The sequence below is a fragment of the Carassius auratus genome, chromosome 12, assembly GCF_003368295.1.
Source record: "Carassius auratus strain Wakin chromosome 12, ASM336829v1, whole genome shotgun sequence".
Classification (NCBI taxonomy): Eukaryota; Metazoa; Chordata; class Actinopteri; order Cypriniformes; family Cyprinidae; genus Carassius; species Carassius auratus.
This window is the reverse complement of record NC_039254.1, coordinates 9,481,007-9,500,146: the sequence shown is the minus strand read 5'-3', so window position 1 is coordinate 9,500,146 and position 19,140 is coordinate 9,481,007. Positions and strand designations below refer to the sequence as shown.

The 19,140-nt window shown below is 39.6% G+C and overlaps 1 protein-coding gene across 1 annotated transcript; it reads left to right on the top strand.

Moving 5' to 3' along the window:
* Positions 1-15,939: 15,939 nt before the first annotated feature.
* Positions 15,940-19,140, top strand: noxo1b (NADPH oxidase organizer 1b). The gene is made up of 8 exons (XM_026277660.1): positions 15,940-16,148; positions 16,253-16,333; positions 16,418-16,487; positions 16,738-16,921; positions 17,114-17,322; positions 17,416-17,535; positions 17,622-17,739; positions 18,247-19,140. Exons 1-8 carry the CDS (start codon positions 16,083-16,085, stop codon positions 18,812-18,814), a joined length of 1,416 nt encoding a protein of 471 aa, XP_026133445.1. The 5' UTR covers positions 15,940-16,082; the 3' UTR covers positions 18,815-19,140.

Below are 19,140 nucleotides of genomic sequence, written 5' to 3'. Positions count from 1 at the left end.
AGAGGTGGTCTGACTGGCCTAGGTGAGGGAGAGGGATAGCTCTATATGCATGTTTAATGTTGGTGTACATACGTCAAGTGTGTTATCCCCTCTAGTCGGGCATTTAACATGCTGGAAGAAGTGTGGAAGTGCTGTTTTCAGATCTGCCTGATTAAAATTTGCAGCTATAATGTGTACTCCATTAGGATGAGCATGCTGCTGTTTATTTATGGAATCTAGCAAGAGAGTAAGAGCTATGCTGACATTAGCATTGGGTGGTATATAAACAGCAATGACAATCACTACTGTTGTCATTTTTACTCGGTAAAAAGAATGGGCGGCATTTGACAGTCATGAATTCCAAATCCGGAGAGCAGTGGCTATCTATGATTATACTATTTTTTGACCAATCATTGTGCATGTATATACACACGCCGCCCCCTCTGCTCTTACCAAAGTCTTTATTTCTGTCACAGCGATGTAAAGTGCGACCCGACAGGTGCACTGCTGTGTCAGGGCGTCCGTGGGTGGAGCCAGGACTCAGATACTATCATAATGCCGGATTTGATGGTTCCCAGCGATATAAAGCCCCAGTTTGTCCATTTTGTGAACCAAGGATCTTGCATTGGTGAGAGACATGCTTGGTAAAGGAGGCTTATGTGGTTGTTTTCTGGGTCTCGCCAAAAGACCGGCCCGGGAGCCCCGCTTTTGTTTCCTTTCCAGACGCCGCCCGCGTCTGGGTTTGCAGAGACCAAAAACTGTCCACTGAGATCCCGGTGGTCTGTCGATGTCCTTCGGAATATTATGTGTGCAACAAAAGTCATTTGTGACTGTGGTCTTATGCTGAAATCCAATGTCTAATAAGCCCTGATGGCTATAATTATGCTCCAAAGCAGCAACATACGAAAAAAAACATGATAAAACAGAAAAAAATGCACCAAAAGCAAGAGCTGTAAGCCGCTGCATCTATGTGCGCCGCCATTGTAAAATCCAGGTGTAAATGTTACAGACTGAAAGCCCTGCAGAGAGTTGTGCGCTTAGCTGAGCGCATCTTAGGGTCTGCTCACCCCACTCTGCAGGACATCTACTTCAAACGCTGCAAAAGCAGAGCTGTTAAAATCATCAAGGACTCCATCCACCCCAGTAACCATCTTTTCATTTTGCTGCCATCTGGTAAGCGCTTCTGTAGTCTGATGGCAAAAACCGAGAGACTAAGGAGGAGTTTCTTCCCCCAGGCCATCAGACTCCTAAACTCAAAACCAGCCTCTTAACATCTTCATGTCTCCACTTAATATTCACTTTTTCAGTAAGATATTCATCACTACCTCACCTTGATCTTAGTGCCGCGTTCGACACCATAGATCATGACATACTCATAGATCGATTACAAACCTATACAGGTATTTAAGGGCAGGCTCTAAGATGGTTTAGATCCTACCTGTCCGATCGCTACAATTTTGTTTATTTAAATGGGGAGTCCTCTCATTTATCACCAATAAAATATGGAGTGCCACAAGGTTCTGTCCTAGGTCCTCTGCTATTTTCAATATACATGTTGCCCTTTGGTAATATTATTAGAACATACAGGATTAGTTTCCACTGTTATGCTGATGATACTCAACTATATATGTCAACGAGACCAGGTGAAACTTCTTAATTTATCTAAGCTAACAAAGTGTGTTAAAAGATTGGATGACCAATAATTTTTTTCCTATTAAATTCAGATAAGACAGAGATATTACTTACTGGACCAAAAAACAGTACACACAATCTCTTGGATTGCAATTTGCAACTAGACGGATGTACTGTTAAATCACCAAGTTTTTGTACTGGCCAAGTTTTCAAATAATGCCTTTCATAATTTTGGACTGCAGTTATATCTGATCAAATGTGCATTATTTTTATTAACTTGGGTTAAACAAATTAATTTTACTTGGTTGGAACAGCAGCTAAGCTAATTATGTCTCTATTTGTTTCTCTGTTTTGCCACATGATTTTTATCACGATACAGAGGCAGTAATTTGGACACATTGACAAAAAGCCCATTCTCTAGCAACCTCTGAAGCACTCGTGTGATGTGCTGAACATGATCCTGGAGAGAAGATGAAAAAATCTATATGTCATCCAGGTAAACATATATGAACTGATCAACCATTTCTCTTAGCACGTCATTGACGAATGCTTGGAAGACTGCTGGGGAGTTGGACAGCCCGAAGGGCATGACCAAGTATTCAAAGTGCCCCCTAGTGCTATTATAAATGCAGTCTTCCATTCACCATCCTCCCTTATGCGGACCAGATGATAAGCATTACATAAATCCAATTTTGTGAAAAATGGATGCTCCCTGTAACTGTTTGAAGGCTGAAGACGTTGTTCAGCCCCCGTTAATCGATACACAGTCGCAAAGATCCATCCTTCTTCCCCACAAATAAGAACCCCGCCCCCGCCGGAGATGAGGAAGGACGAATTAACTTGGATGCCAGAGAATCAGAAAAATATTTCTCCATAGCCTCCCTCTCTGGAACAGAAATTGAATAACTTGCCTTGAGGCGGAGTCTTACCCGGTACTAAGTCTATGGCACAGTGTAAGGACGATGCAGGGTAGAGGTAGAGGTAGAGAAGCAGCACAGGACTTACTGAACACTTCCCTCAGGTCCTGGTACTCATCTGGCAAGTTAGACAAATTCACTGCTTTTTCCTGGAACACAGAAACAGGCAAAGATTAACAGACAGGCACAAGACAAGACTTTTGACATGGGGTACTCCAATCGACACTGGGATTGTGCAGAGTGAGCCAGGGGTGAACAAAAACTACGGGTGCCAGAGGTGAGTCCATGATGAGAAATGTAATGTTCTCGGAGTGGTTGCCAGGAGTAATGGGAGTTATGGATCCAGTGACATGAGAAATGTAGGGGAGTTGCTGTCCATTAAGAGCATTGATGGATATCTTGTGAGTGAGCGGGAATATGGGTATGTGGAGTTGTTGAGCCAGTTTAAAATCCAAAAATGTACCCTCTGCCCCAGAGGCCAGTAGTGCCTTGGTGTCGTGCGTATGGGTTGCTCATCTTAGTCTTACCGGGAGGCGTGTGGATGAGGTCTCGGCAGAGATCCCACCCGAGAGTAGTCTCCTAGTAATGACCGGGCCTGATCCCTTTACCGGGTAGAGGCAAAGTCCTAGGGATCTCCGCCTCTCCTTCTCCTCCCGGGAAAGCCGAGCTCTGTACACAGTCAGCCAACCCATGCAGGAATCAGTCCCACTGCGCCTCCTTGTTCCAATGGCACTCTGCGGCCAGGGTGCGGAACTGGATGGTGTACTCTGACACAGATCTCTCCCCCTGGCAAAGATCGGCGAGTAGTCTGGCCGCCTCCCTACCTGCCACCGCACAATTGAAAACCCTCCTCATCTCTTCTGAGAGTGCCTGGAACAAGGTGCAGCATGGATCCTGATTTCCCCAGACAGCCGTTCCGCACACAACCGCCTTGCCTGACAGAAGGGTGAGGACAAATGCCACCTTGGATTGCTTCTGACGAAATGTCTGAGGCTGCAATGAGAAATACATCAAGCAATGGGTAAGGAATGCTCTGCAATACTCGGGTTCACCTGAGTATCCCTCTGGTGTGGGTAAATGGGGCTCTTGCTGATGAGGCGGCTTGGGGGAAACCGCTAGAATTGGCATCAGTGATGCGCGGGTTGATCCAAAAATATTTTTTATGATATTCAGGTCGCGGTCGGTCGGGTCCTCTGAAATAAAGATGCCAATTAAACCTTTGTTATTTATGTAGTACTATACACGATTTTGAAATATATAGGCCTACACTTTATTGGCTGAATAACTGGCGCGAATAGAGTGAAAACCTGTCCCGCTTTACGTTGTACAGCAATTTTACCCTTTGTCCCGCCTGACGCAAATTGAGCATCTGTCCCGCTTTTTCATTCGACCCTGCTTAATAAATACACGGATATGTCCATAGGTGTAGTGTTAACTTATGTCCAATAGTTCAGAGGAGAGCAATAAAAGCGTTAGTCGATAGGCTCAGTCGTACATCATTCATACTGTTGACGCGAGCACTGTTCGGTCAGGTTAATGGCCACGAAAAAGAGAAGATTCACTTTTAATAGCGAATGGACCACAGCATACCCTTGATCAAGACCTGTAGATGGCGAAGCAGAGAGAGCTTTTTTTCTGTGGGACATGGAGGAGAATACAACGTGAAGCGACATGGTGCATGTGAGTACCACAGGAAAAAAGCACATCATCAAGAAACATGCAAATCAGTGCAATCGTTTTTCAATAAACTAAATGACCCACAGGCTGACAAAGTTTGGGCAGCAGAAGTGACGAGCATTTATCATGCCGCACATGACTGCAGTAACAAGTTTGCCCAAGTCATTTTTCCAGATTCTGAAATAGCTAAGAAAAAAGCTGTAGAAACTTTGGGTTATATTTTGGGTCAGGTAGTGTCTTAATCTTTTAGTCGGTGGGTTTAAAAAGAAATATAAGCAATATATTACAGAAAGCTTGAAATGTCTACTTTTAAACGAAAATATTCAAACCAAAATAAATAGGCTACTCTCTGATTATGTAATCCATATGAAATGTGCATTTCTCTCTGGCGTTCATGGCGAGCAACTACATCTTAGCAGCGACACAGAAAACAGCAGTTTATTACCATACATTTAAATGTCTCCTTTCAAATTTAGACACATTCATAATCGTTACTTTAACCGGTTCTTTGTGGCAAGCCTTATGTGTCCAGTTATGACGCTTATCCTGTAGGCTAAAGCCTATTTAAGTAATTATATTAATATAAAGGGGCGACGCATTTACTACTTTTACAAAATGTGGGTCAGGAAGCGGGTCGGGTAAAATATTGTATTTTAATTTTTTTGCGGTCCGAGTTGCGGGCGAGTTAGTTGAAAACATCGGTTGGGTGCGGGTTGTTTATACATTGACCCACGCATCACTGATTGGAGTGGGGGTGGTGCAACGGGGCTTTTCAGATGTTGGAGTTGTAGGGTGAGCTTGGCCAACTGCGCCACAAGAGCTTGGATCACCCAACCTGTGTTGGCGATACCTTCGTCTTGTTGATCCATCCTCGCCATGCTGCAAGAAGCAAAATCATTCCAGCTAGTAGGGCCTGCTGAATCCATGGTGTGGTCAGATCGTTCTTTCACAACCCAGAGGCAGGATGCAATTGCAAGGCAATTTAATGACAAGATATATAGTAGGTCAGACAAACAGATTACAATGAATGATGCACACAGATGGAGATTGGCGAAGATCACAAGCTCTGATGGTGAATGATGCAGGGACCTTGGTGGACAACAGTGTTAATCATCTGTGATCCAGTCCTGTAATCCCAGTGAAGGTGCTCGTGATTCCGGTGCAGGGAACAAGAAGACACGATGAAGAACAACAGGGGGAATCCACGATCCAACACAGCCAGGGGACAGAACGGAAAACAGGGAAGAATCACATCGATCTGACAATATGAGACACCAGTTAATGCACTTAAATAGACACACACAATGGGACGCAGGTGGTGCTGTAATCAGACGTGATCAAGGACCACGCCCACAGACACACACCTGCACACTAAACAAGCCAAGAGAGAGACAGAGAATTCATGAACCGTGACAGATTTACAACCAGTGGTAACTAGGATTTACACAAGCTACAGTCAAGATCCAGAACATGTGAGAAGAGATGATGCAGAAGACCTCGGATGATGCTAACCCTGAAACCCAACATACAGAGCTACCAACTTTGGTATAGGTTTGATTGTAACACATTATAATCAGGGGTGCACATCATTTTTTCAGCCTGGTTCTCTTAATAAAACCTGGAGATTTGGTTTGGTCCTCACACTGCATATAGCGCGACCCATTAAATGCAACTATAAAAAAATAATTAATAAAAGTTATAATATTATTACACTTTATTTATTTAGTTTTTAAAAAATTAAATAATAGTAAATAAACTAAATAATACTGTGTGATAATATTATTAAAAATAAAAAGCAGTCCTAGTATTAAATACAAATGCATTTATTTTTTATTAAATAAACTTAAAAATAAAATCCAAATATTTACTACTACTTTGTTTGTTTGCCTCTTTAAGACGAATCGCTTTATGTATTCCCCAATTTTAAGTCGCTCTGGAAAAAAGCATTTAAAAATAAATAAACAAAAGCGTTTTCATCATATTCAAACTTAAAATCAGCAGGCTTTTATTTTGACAGTTTGCGGGCAAGTACTGTAAGTATTGTAAGGGAAACAGGTCAATTTAGCTCAAAGGGAATCATTTAAGATTTTAAAGGGAATTTGAACAGAATCACTGTTTCAAGGCTGGTCACGGAGACGCGCCTGCGGTTCAGTGAACGAGCCGTTTAACATTAAATCTGCGCTGGATACTAATATCCAAACTATAGTGAAAACACTATTAATTAGCACAGTAACAAGATCGGCAGTTTAAGACATTAACTTGTAAGCACAAAACACAAGATACTTCTCTTTTCAATATGAATAAGGCTTTATTAGATAAATCTAAGACATATAAACTAATCTAACACATAAACGCACGCACACACACATTCACACAAGTTGCAGGAAGGTCGAAAGTTAGGGAAAGATGAGTTTAAGAGAATGGAAATATGGAATTCCAAGTTTACAGCAATACGTTAAATTGCATAGACATGAACAACCATCAATCACGTAATTAGCGCTCGCATTGAGTTCCTCAGTGGGGTTAAAATTATATTAGATACACCAGTGTCGCTGATTGGCTGGAAGTTCAGTTGGCTGAAGTGACGTCTTGGGGAGCCTGTGCTTGGGCGTTGGCTGAAGCTGGAGTTGTGTGGCTGGTTGGAGTTCAAACGCGCAGACGAGGTCGACGTTACAAAACTTAACTCAGAACACAAAACTCTCAAACGGAAAAGAAAAGAAATAAAGTTTGACGAGACTAGGTTGTGTTCCTTCTCATTGTGGCATAGTAGCAGCAGGCAGGCACGCTGGAACCGCGCTCAAAGAACAATGATGACTAACCGCATGGCTAGATGCTACAAGCTAAAGCTAGGTAGCAAAGCTACAAGCTAAAAGCTAAGAGCAGGCATGACTAATAGCATGACTGATAGCACGAGCAAGGCTGGAACTAAAAGCAGACTAAAAGCGAAATTACATCGTGTCCAAAGTATTTAAACTTCCTTGTTGGCCACCCCTCAAATGTTGCCTTGACCAATCAGATATGGTCTTGGGTCTGGGGTCATAAATCATTTGTTTATCTTACCAAGCATGTGGTTCCTGCCTCGCAGGATCTAATTTTGGACATTTTGGATTCCTATAACACAATTATGATATATTTTACAAATAAATGATTGTCAGGACAATATCAAGCAAGAAAATTTGATTATATCAATACTAGTCATGACTATGTATCCTATAGTTATCAAAAGACATACACAATAAGTGATTATACATGATAGTCAAATGTGTGGGTTACACATAAATGAATATGGAGTTAAGCAATGGAACGATTCATTTATAAGTCTTTTTGAGTTCATTCTGGTCCATATATAATGTACAACAAGCAGTTTCTTTGCCATTCTCTGGCAAAGGGACTTTTCTTTGAAGACAAAGGTTTAAAGCCCTTCCCCCTTAGGAATTTCAGTCTGGTTCTGCCTGATGGGGGAAGTCAGTGCAAGTATTTAACATGATCTCCTGGGTTTACATGTGATGTCCAGCGTTGCATTTCAATCACGAACAATAAATTTGACAATCTCTTCTTCGAATTAAAATTGTTAATAATTGTTCTATTGGTGTTAATGTTGAAAGCTGTTGTGTGAACAAGTTGGTTGGTTGGTTATCTTGCTTGGTTCTTGTGGCACTAGAACTGATTTATGACTTCCTGAGGAGTTCAGCTCTCGTTTCAATGCACACAGCTCTGATAGACTCTTTGATTTGTCTGGTTTGACTCATTTCTGCTACAGTATACACGCTTCCGGATTTATCGCTGCTGATTAAAGAGTGTCAGTGAATGAATGTCACAGTTTTGCATTGTGCTTTAAAACGGTAGGCATAGCCTAGATTTATGCTTTCAGGTTGAAAATAAGACTTCTATATTACAGTTTGTGATCTGAAATGGTAATTGTGCATTAACAGCTGTCAACCATGTCGGTACGCAAATGTGCTGTCAGAACATATTTATATTAAGCATTTTATTTTAAATCTAGATAAAAAAAACTGTCTCTTTGACCTGGCTTACACATAACACACTAATAGGCTTCTAATATCAAATCTGTTAAAGGATTTTTAGGCTGCATTAATTAGGTAAACTGGAACCGGGAACACTTCCCATAACCCCCGATGTAATTGCTACATCATTAGAAGAATGGCATCTGCGCTAATATTAGTCTGTTTCTCTCTTATTCCGAGGTCACCGTAGCCACCAGATCCAGTCTGTATCCAAGTCAAAGGGTGACTGCAGCCACCCTGATCCAGGATGTATCCAGACTAGATGGTGGATCAACACCTAGAAAGAACCTCTTCAGCTGTGAAAGACAGTGGAGACCAGGACAACTAGAGCCCCAGATACAGATCCCCTGTAAAAACCTTGTCTCAGACGACCACCGGGACAAGATCACAGGAACCAGATGATTCTTCTGCCAATCTGACTTTACTGCAACCTGGAATTGAACTGGTTTCGTCTGGTCAGAGGAGAACTGGCCCCCCAACTGAGCCTGGTTTCTCCCAAAGTTTTTTCTTCATTCTGTCACTGATGGAGTTTTGGTTCCTTGCCGCTGTCGCCTCTGACTTGCTTAGTTGGGGTCACTTCATTTACAGCGATATCGTTGACTTGATTGCAAATGATTGCACAGATACTATTTAAACTGAACTGATGACTTCACTGAATTCAATGAAGAACTGCCATTAACTGTTATTTTCCATTATTGACACACTGTTTTCCTAATTAATGTTGTTCAGTTGCTTTGACGCCATCCTTTTTGTTTAAAGGGCAATATATATAAAGGTGACTTGACTTGTATCATATAATAATAGCTGTTAATACTGTTTACTGTCCATTGCAATACTGTAAATTATGTTCATAGTTCTGCCTATAGTGTACATACACTTTTACATAGCCCATCTGTATAGTATGTTCATAGTACACCTATCTGTATATCGTGCTTATAGTATTTAATATCTGTAAATTATGTCCATAATACTTACCTGTATAGTTATTGTACATATTATAGACCTTTATTCTGTACTTACTGCTTATTGCACTTCTGGTTAGATGCTAACTGAATTTTGTTGCCTTGTACCTACATGTGCAGTGACAATAAAGTTGAATCTAATCTAATCTAATCTAATAGTTTTCTGATTAAATATGGTCTGAATGAATACGTCTTTAATTGATTTTTCCATACATTTCTGCCATATGCACATAAACTGACAGTCACCACTGATAAGCTGCAACTAAATATTGTAGAAACTTAATTTTCTGTAAAGTTGCTTTGCAATGATGTGTATCGTTAAAAGCGCTATACAAATAAACTTAAATTGAACTGAATTACTAATCATGCTAATGACATGTTAGTAACTTGCTAGTCATGGTAGCAACATGCTAGTCACCTGCTAATCATACTAACAACATGCCAGTCACTTGCTAGTCATGCTTGTGACATGCTAGTTACTTGCTAATCATGGTGGAAACATGCTAGCGACATGTTATTAACTTGCTAATAATGCTAATGACATGCTAGTCACTTGCTATTCATGTTAGCAACATGTTAGAAACATTCTAATGACATGCTAGTAAATTGTTAATAATGCTAGCAATATGCTAGTCACTTGCTAATCATGTTAGTGACATACTAGTAATATGTTAAGCATGCTAGCAACATTTAAAAAAAGCTAATGACATGCTAGCAACATGCTAGTCACTTGCTAATCATGCAAACAACATGCTAGCGACATGCTATTCACTTGCTTATCATGCTAGCAACATGCAAGTCATTTGTTAGTCATGGTAACAACATGATAATGACATGCTAGTCACTTGCTAATCATGCTATTAACATGCTAGTAACTTGCTAATTATTCTAGCATGCTGGAAACATGCTAGTAACTTGGTAATTATGCTATCAACACACTAGTTACTTGCTAATCATGCTAGCAACATGCTAGTTCACTATTTCTTATCTATCTATCTGTCTATTTATCTATTTACTTTTCTGATAGATTATATTGCCTTCAAAACTTTAAAACTTCAAATTAGTTAAAATCCCTCAAACCCTCAAACTTTAAGCTTTTAAAATTACTTCAAACCTTCTGGCTAGGCTTTTTCAAGCCAACTTTAAGTTTGCCTACAAAATTGTTATCTAGTTTAATATAAAATGCTTCATCATCCAACTTCTTTGGAAAGCTCAAACACTGTAATGCTTGGTGCCAAGAACACGTTTCCTACTATTAACAAAATGTCTGTGTTCTCTTTCAGAATCCATTTATTAAAAGCCTAAAAACAACAAAACAAAGAAACAACACTTTAATTGAAATTGCCATCTTGAATCTACTTGGTCATTAGTTTATGTCCTTTGTCTTGAAGATGTTAAGGCTAAATAAATGTTTACTTGTCAGCATGATTGATTGTTCAGGATATTCTTTTTTGTCCAATATTTAAATGTAAGAGAAAGAACTAGAAAGGAGAAAAAGGAGCAAAACCCTGATATTACAAATTCCTCATACACAACCCATAAATGACCTATCAGTGTCAGCAACACAATTAAAAATGTGAAGTTTAACCAGAGTAAGGTGTTGGGGGGTGCTTGACAGGTGTCAAACACTAGAAAGGGGTCCATGCTGCAAAAAGTTTGGGAACAACTGGTCTAGCTGTAAAATGTCTGGGTGATTGCTTGAATATGTTTTCGTCTATGTGCACACCATGTGCAGTATTGCATATTTACAAACAGTCTTCTGTCTTATGTTTACCATTAGGGTGGGTTTTTGAAAAACAGGCCGTAAACGCAGTCATTTCTTGGGCATAACAAAAGTCCTTCCTGTAACAAGAAATATAATTGACTCTTTTTCCTTGTTTGGGTGCCATAAAGTTTACTTCTCCAGTTACTCACCACTCTGAGAAGCACTTCTTTTATCTCTAATGACAGCAGTCATAAATATACAACTATATAATAATAAGCTTTCGTGGAATAAATTTATTTGTTTGCACGTGCTTTAAAAAAAACAGTTGCACATAACATGGGATTATAGCTGTAGTCATTAATTTACTCTCAAAACTGTTGTTTTACTGTTTGATTCATTCAAAGGTGTAGAGATTTTCCAGTTTATTTAAAGGCCGTTCTCAGTGTTTTATATGAGTCATGGACTTTCATGTGATGTTTAAAAAAGGTCATGCCAAGAGCCAAAATAAAAACAATGTAATCTTAACTCCTATTGCCAGAATAGTTTACCCCTGTTACTGTCAAGTATCTACTTTTGTGCACCACAGTTTGGTGCACAGGTGTTTTATGCATGACTGTTACTTATAAATTTTAACATAGCTAAAATGCTGCATTAAGAAACCAGGACATAACCATTTTATAAACATCATTGTAGTGGTATTTTATTTAATCCAATTTAGTTAAGGCCCAGTCACACAAGAACAACAACTATAACAATAATCTACTCTCATTTATTGAGAATGATTAATTTCACGTCGGTGTGATTGTGACCCAGTGTCGGTGGTATCGTCCCAGTTTTAATACCCAGACTCGGGCCAGTACTGGCTGAGTGTTTCATTTCTCTTCATTGTGATTTTTGGCCCAATGAGGTTGTTTCAGTCCAGTTTCAGTATCAAGATTTTGGCCAGTACTGGCTAATTTCTCTTCAGTGTGATTAGGGTGGGTTTTTGAAAAACAGGCCGTAAACGCAGACTAATTTCTTGGACATGACAAAAGTCCTTCTTGTAACAAGAAATATAATGTACTCTTTTTCCTTGTTTGGGTGCCATAAAGTTTACTTCTCCAGTTAGTCACCACACTGAGAAGCACTTCTTTTTATCTTTAATGACAGCAGTCATAAATATACATCTGAATAATAATACACTTTTGTGGAATCAATTTATTTGTTTGAACTTGCTTTAAAAAAAGAGTTGCATACAACAGAACCCAGACTTGGGCGAGTACTAGCAAAGTGTTTAATTTCTCATTGGTGTGATTGTGGCCCAATGTTGGTGGTGTCAGCCCAGTTTCAGTACCCAGACTCAGGCCAGTACTGGCCAAGTATTTCATTTATTGTCGGTGTGATTGTGGCCCAATGCTGGTGGTTTTGGCCCAGTTTCAGTACGCAGACTCGGGCCAGTACTGGCCAAGTAATTAATTTATTGTCGTGTGATTGTGGCCCAATGCTGGTGGTGTTGGCCCAGTTTCAGAACCCAGACTCGGGCCAGTACTGGCCAAGTAATTCATTTATTGTCGGTGATTGTGGCCCAGTGCTGGTGGTGTTGGCCCAGTTTTAGTACCCAGACTCGGGCCAGTACAGACTAAGTGTTACAATTCTCATCGGTGTGATTGTGGCCCAATGCCAGTGGTGTCAACTCAGTTATAGTACCCAGACTTAGGCCAGTACAGACTAAGTGTTACAGTTCTGGTCTTTGTGATTGAGGCCAAATGTTTTGGCAGCCGGATTAAGGCCAGTGTATTTGGGTCTATACTGGGGCATCATTCATCCTATGTCCATTCCGAGTCTGGCAACCGCAACAGCAGCCAGGCCAAATTATTTTTTCTGGCCTGCCAGATCTAGGCCATTATCGGGCCAAACCATTTTGGCTACCCGTGGAGGGTCAGTACATTTTCAGTAAATACAATTTTCATTTTGAAAATTATTATGAATTATTTCTTTAAAAGATAGAAAAGTTTAATTTCTAGCCATTATTAATGCCTTAGTTGCAGGACTATTTTAATACTCTGGGGTCTCATTTATAAACGTTACATACACACAAAATAGGCATAGAAATTGCATACGCAATTATTTCCACACATATCGGGATTTATCAAAAATAACCTTGGGGTAAATATGTACAGACATTCTGGACTTTGCGTACGCACTATTTATCATGGAGTGAGAAAATTAATGAAGTAAACAATGATTTAATTAAACTCTGTTTTCATGTCGATATACACATTTACATTAAATATTCCACTCGCATTAAAGGAAATTTCATTAACAATAACAATTTATGTGACATGTTATTTTTTAATGACAGCGGGGAGTGCTATAGGTGCACAGTATATTATGCGATATTATGGCGGACACTGCTGGATTACTGTACAACCACAGCTGCACGGAGGTGTTAATGTCGTGTAAAGTCATCTGTACATTATGAAAAATTTTAGATTTGCATGTTTCCTTTTTACAATACTTTTTCAGTGACGCACCCAATCAGACAGTACACTGCAATAAATATGGATTTATCGGTTTCCACTAAAAATGCTAAAATATGTTTATCTTATCAGCAAAACTGCGTACATTTAATTTGAAATCATCTAAATTCTATTTGGCAGTGTAAAAGAATGAGATCATCTAAAATATCAGAACTATTTAAGACTATTTTGTTTTTATGTATATTTTCAGCAAGGATTCTATTTCTCTACTGGCTCTGTGTTAAACATGGTGTCACGTGCATGGGAATTCGCATAGAAATTATATGCAGATGAGGTTATGCATAGTAAAACTAGGCATTGTAAGCTTCATATTTGGTGGTTTCAGGGAGGAGATGAGGTGTAAAATTTTGCGCAGGTTCTGGGGTGCGCATGGTTTTATAAATCTGAGAACTTTTGGGCGCAAACTGTTTTAAGAAATCTATGAAGAGTTATATAAATGAGACCCCTGATGACTATTTGTAGAATGTGTATGTGTAGCTGTAGATCAGTTTTATTTTCCTGATATGTTCATTTCCTAATACATAGCTGTTACAGGAAACAAAAAGAGAAACTAGCTTCAATGAATGCATAGTTGTCTAACACTGATACTTAATGCAGAGAAATCTTGCTCCCCTCCCTAACCTCTCCCAAACAACTATTTTAAGAAGACAATTGGCTTTACATCTTTACATTCATCATTGTCGTTATAGGTTGTGTACACATTTTTTTCTTGACTACAGCATACAGTTCCACAGAAAGAAAATAGTTAATTCTATTGACATTTTTTGCCAGTATCCATACAATCATGCGTGTTCATTTATCTGTTGAATTTTGTTGTATTATAAAATGTATACATATGTGTGTGTGCTCTTGTTTTTGTGACATATCAGGACACAAATCTGTATAATGACATGGGTATGACACAGGTATTACAAGGAGACTTATGAGGACATAACCCATGTCCCCATTTTTCAAAACGCTTATAAATCATACAGAATGATTTTTTTTGAGAAAGTAAAAATTCACAAAGTTTCCGGTGAGGTTTAGGGGTAGGGTTGAGAAAGGGCGATGGAATATACAGTTTGTACAGTATTAAAACCATTACACCTAGGGGATGTCCCCACTTTTCACAAAAACAAACATGTGTGTGTGTGTGTGTGTGTGTGTGTGTATAAATAAACTTTTTCTGGTATTTGAAGGTTGCAGGTTTCTAGCAAAGAAGAAAAGCAATATTTCAAAAAATACTTTGACCATTTTTTATAAGGGACTTTCTTTGGGGTATTTTCCAAGATTGTCATTCTGTTCATTATTGCAGCTGGCTCAGATCAAGTCTTTGGGCACATATTTTCTTCTGGACTGTCCCAGGTGAGTGGGCGGTGCACAGGGCCAGAGTAGGACTCTTTTTCAGCCATGGAGTTTCATGCCTTAGAACAGTCCACTTTAGTTAACTATTTACTATAGGTGGAAGGGAATTGCCGTTTGTCCCGCGTGCTGTAAAGCGGAAGCAGGCAGCAGAGAATTGTGCTTGCAAATACTGGACAAACTGTGTTCCATAGGCTATAGCTTTCATACAGAATGACTGGCAACCCTGCAAGTGGTGCTCCAAGAAAATAATAAATAAACAGAGTGGGTTTGTTGTGAGTGGATGCCTAGGACAGAATATCTCAACCCCAGTGGCATGACAACACTGGCCCTCACGGCCAAAAAACAGACCGGCCCACCAGGAATTCTCCCGTACCTCCCGATTAGCCAATCCGTGCCTGGTGTGCAAAAAGCACGTGTTTTGGGCCTTTACCCAAAACGTGCGTCTGGGGTTCTTTCCCAGGTGATGATGTTGGCATGCTTGAGGCATGACAAATCGTCAGTGTTGATGACCTTGAGCTGATTCTGCAGAGGAGTTTTGGCGGTTCTTCACAGGCCGCTGTGACGCCAGCAGCTTCAGATCAATGTTCTAGCTGTCTGCCCTCTCATCACCCTCAGTTTGAAGACACACCTGTGAGCCTCACTTAGCCTGTCCACCAGCACAAAACCACCAGGTCATCATGGAAAAATTACTAAAGGATGACAGCCGTGAATGGACTGCTCACGTTGGATATTTTGATGAAAAAGTCATTATCCCTTACGGGAAAAGTCCCAGTTTAAACTCTTGGAGCTCGCCCTGGCATTGAAAAATGTCAAAAGCCATCCAGATAAATAGACAGATACTGTAGTTAGACAGATAGATACTTATATAATATATAAATAATTAATATTGCCAGGTAGTAGCTAATGACTGTATAGACAGACAGACAGACAGACAGACAGACAGATAGACAGAGATAGATAGATAGATAGATAGATATTATTGTTTGCATCTTAAACTATCTACTATATACCATGTTTTGAAGACAACATTTATGTTTTATCAGCGACAAAAATTGTCATAACTTATCTCACCTTGGTTTGAAGTTTCATTCCTGATAAATATTATAAGTTGGTATTGTGTAATAACTTCTCCCGGCGCTCAATTCGCACGTGGGCGCGGCTGTTTTACCGGGTATTCGCTCAACTTTCTGTAAAGGTTCACGTGAGATAAACAACACGCCCAGGTCTGACTGGCTATAAATGAGGATGAGGATGCTAGTGATGCTGAAAGAGAACCAGGAAGAATAGAGTTCATAACGTAATCTCCTGAAACCGCTTCAGCTATGAGTGACCCGCGCTTTCCTGTCGACATCCGAATCATCGGAGTAATGAAGAAAGACAAGGACAAAGTATGATTATGTTGTATATTTGAATGATAACTTTAAGTATTGCTAAGATAATTTGTTCATTATTATTATAATTATTAAAAAATTTTTTTGCTTGTTTGTTACAGAAGTTCATGACTTCAGTGCTATGGTCAGATCAGACTGAGTTGATAGTGTACAGATCCTTTTGGGACTTCAAAACGCTCCACGTAGGTTTTACAGTCATTTATATAGCACAAATGGTTATATAAGTATAAAAATCACCAGCTAACCTGATTTTCTTGCTTTAACAGAGGCAACTGAAAAAGAAGTTTCCTGTGGAGAACCACAACAAAGAAGATAGAGTGCTTCCCAGATTTGGAGGTATGATTGGCAGTTTTTAGGCATTTTTGTCGCATTTAAATCACTCAAGATCAAAAATAGGCATATAATATAAGCATATAATAGCATGCATAAAGTAGCATAACTGCATTTACATACTTTGTGGTGATAAAAGTATATTGCAAGCGCTTTCAAATAATCATGAATGATTATTATTATTAGGCCTATATAATGCATTATTGTAATACATTTAATATCAAATATGTTCAAATATAATTTCTATTGTTTGCAGCACAGTTCATGGTGACTTCATTTCAGCTGAAAGGTCGGCATAAGTCAGTGTCTCGTCTAAGGTATCTGGAGAAATACTGTTCCACCCTGTTGCAGTGTGACACAACTGTGTCACATTCCACAGAAGTTATTCAATTCTTCTTGCCAACTGAACAGGAGCTTCAGCCAGAATATACCCAGAACAGGTATGTAGATAATTTCCCTGCAGCAAATAAACAGACTGCTTCAGCTTGCCAAGCACATAGTATGTACAGTAGTTCAGTTCATATTTCTGACTTGATATGTTTATGGTTTTCCAGAATTTATTGCTAATGTGAACCAGCTGGAAAGTGTTTGTGCAGTAAATGTCTGTTAAAGCTGCTTTCCTCTCCCTGCAGTGTGATGATTCTGCAATCAGACAACATCAATGCTGTCAGAGGAGGACCTGACTCGGCAAATAAACATCTGAGCAACGGCAACGTGACCCAGCCTTTTGTATCCAAGACATATCGATGTGTGGCTCCATACGAGACCAGAGATACAAAGAACAGGCCATTTAAAGTAGCTGTGGATGAAAGACTGGAAGTGCTGATCAGAGACAAAGCAGGTATGTATCTTCTATAAACAAGTGAAACAAAAGTAAATAGTAAAGTTATGTTTAGTCAATTCATGTTTTTGTGTGGGTGTTTGTTCTGAACAGGTTGGTGGCTTGTTGAGAATGAGGATAAATATCTAGCTTGGTTTCCTGCTCCCTACTTGGAATTATGTGATGAGGAAGAGGAAGAGAAAGAGGAAGAGTTTGAAACAGCAGCCTTTGAAAGTAAGACACGGTTGTTACATAAACATTCTGTTGCAATGAATCTCCAAAGATAACCTTGCTAATCAAACATTTTCTTGCTCCACTAGGCTCTCTGTACTGCGCTATAAGAAGTTACACCTCAAAAAAAAAGGATGAGCTCTCTCTCAGCATTGGCGCTGTTGTGGAGGTGTTACAGAGGACTGATAATGGCTGGTGGCTTGTTAGGTAATTAAAGTTGTTAACTCAAATTGCATTCAAAGTATTATAGGAAAATATATAGCTGGAATAAGTAAAATAACCCCCTTCAAAAGTTTGGTTCTTGTGTGTGGTTACCTGTTATCTATGATTGTGTCTTTGTTTTGCGATGGTTGTTCATGAGCCTGTTATTTGTTCTGAACAGTTAAACTGAGCAGCATTCTTCAGAAAAATCCTCAATGTCCTGCAGATTCTTCAGTTTTCCAGCATCTTTTGCATATTTGAACCCTCTCGAGCAGTGAATTTATGATTTTGAGATTCTTCTTTTCACACTGAGGACAATTTTTCTGAAGAACATTTACTGCCTTGAATTATTTACTGCCTTGTCAGCATATATCTTATGAAAAGTAGTGTATTTTTACATATATATGAGGGAGAGAAGCGGGGGGGGGGTGGAGTAATGATAACCTCTACATGTACATGGAGTTTTCCCCATACAAAACATACTGTTACCTAAATCTTTTATTGCTTCTACAGATATAACAGAAAGGCAGGCTATGTGCCCTCCATGTACCTTAAGCTCTACAGCAGCCCCAGCTTTGGCCTTCAGTCACTTCAGAGGAAACTTCACAGCTCCACTATCAACCTGTCCTCCAGCAACACTTTCAAACTGGAGCCTCAGGTCGACTCACGAAACAGAATGAATAATTTCCTTAAATCAAACTCTCTGGAAATGCTGTCAGAGCCGGTACATCATGAGGAAGCAGGCAGCTTTAGCGATGATGGAACTGACTTCAGCTTTAGTTCCTCAGACACAACCTCCATGAGCCCAAGCATGTCCAGCTCAGAGGGGGAAGAGGGCCTGAGACAGGAGCATAGAGAGAGAGACAGCAATGACAGTGATATGTCCAGCGGTCAGTCCAGCCCCACCAGCTCAGACACTGATCACCCAATGAAAGGAGTCGAAGCTCCCAGGGTTCCACCCAGACCACAAACTCAGGAGATCCTACGTCGCTGCACGACTTACACCCGAAAAGCTGCTCTGGCGACTTCTGCACGCCTGGCACCTGAAAGAGAAGTCATTGCAAATGAAGGGAGAGCATGAAAAGGGTGCATTTGACCATGAGAGACTCTTTGCTTTTACCTTATTTTTGATCGCCTTTGAGTATAATACAACAATATTAATCTGGTTTCTTTTTCATTTCTTTGTAATCCTTGATGTGGCTATGTAAATAGTATAAATATTGAATTAATCAAATATATTATACATAACCTGTTAAAAGTAGTTACTGTGTACATATTTAAAGTTTTTTAATCTTCTCACATTTGTATTTTTTCATTAACCTTGTATTCAGACTGTTAGCTTTCATCCTGGAGATAATGGTCTTCCATACTAGAAAATAAAAAGAAAATATTTGTACTTTGTATATA

What these genes read in the sequence shown, in the direction of transcription:
- noxo1b (XM_026277660.1), top strand. Translation starts at nt 16,083, where the DNA reads ATGAGTGACCCGCGCTTTCCTGTCGACATCCGAATCATCGGAGTAATG. An exon ending in GGGACTTCAAAACGCTCCAC is followed by an intron (nt 16,334 to 16,417) that starts GTAGGTTTTACA and finishes TTGCTTTAACAG; the next exon opens with AGGCAACTGAAAAAGAAGTT. An exon ending in AGTGCTTCCCAGATTTGGAG is followed by an intron (nt 16,488 to 16,737) that starts GTATGATTGGCA and finishes TATTGTTTGCAG; the next exon opens with CACAGTTCATGGTGACTTCA.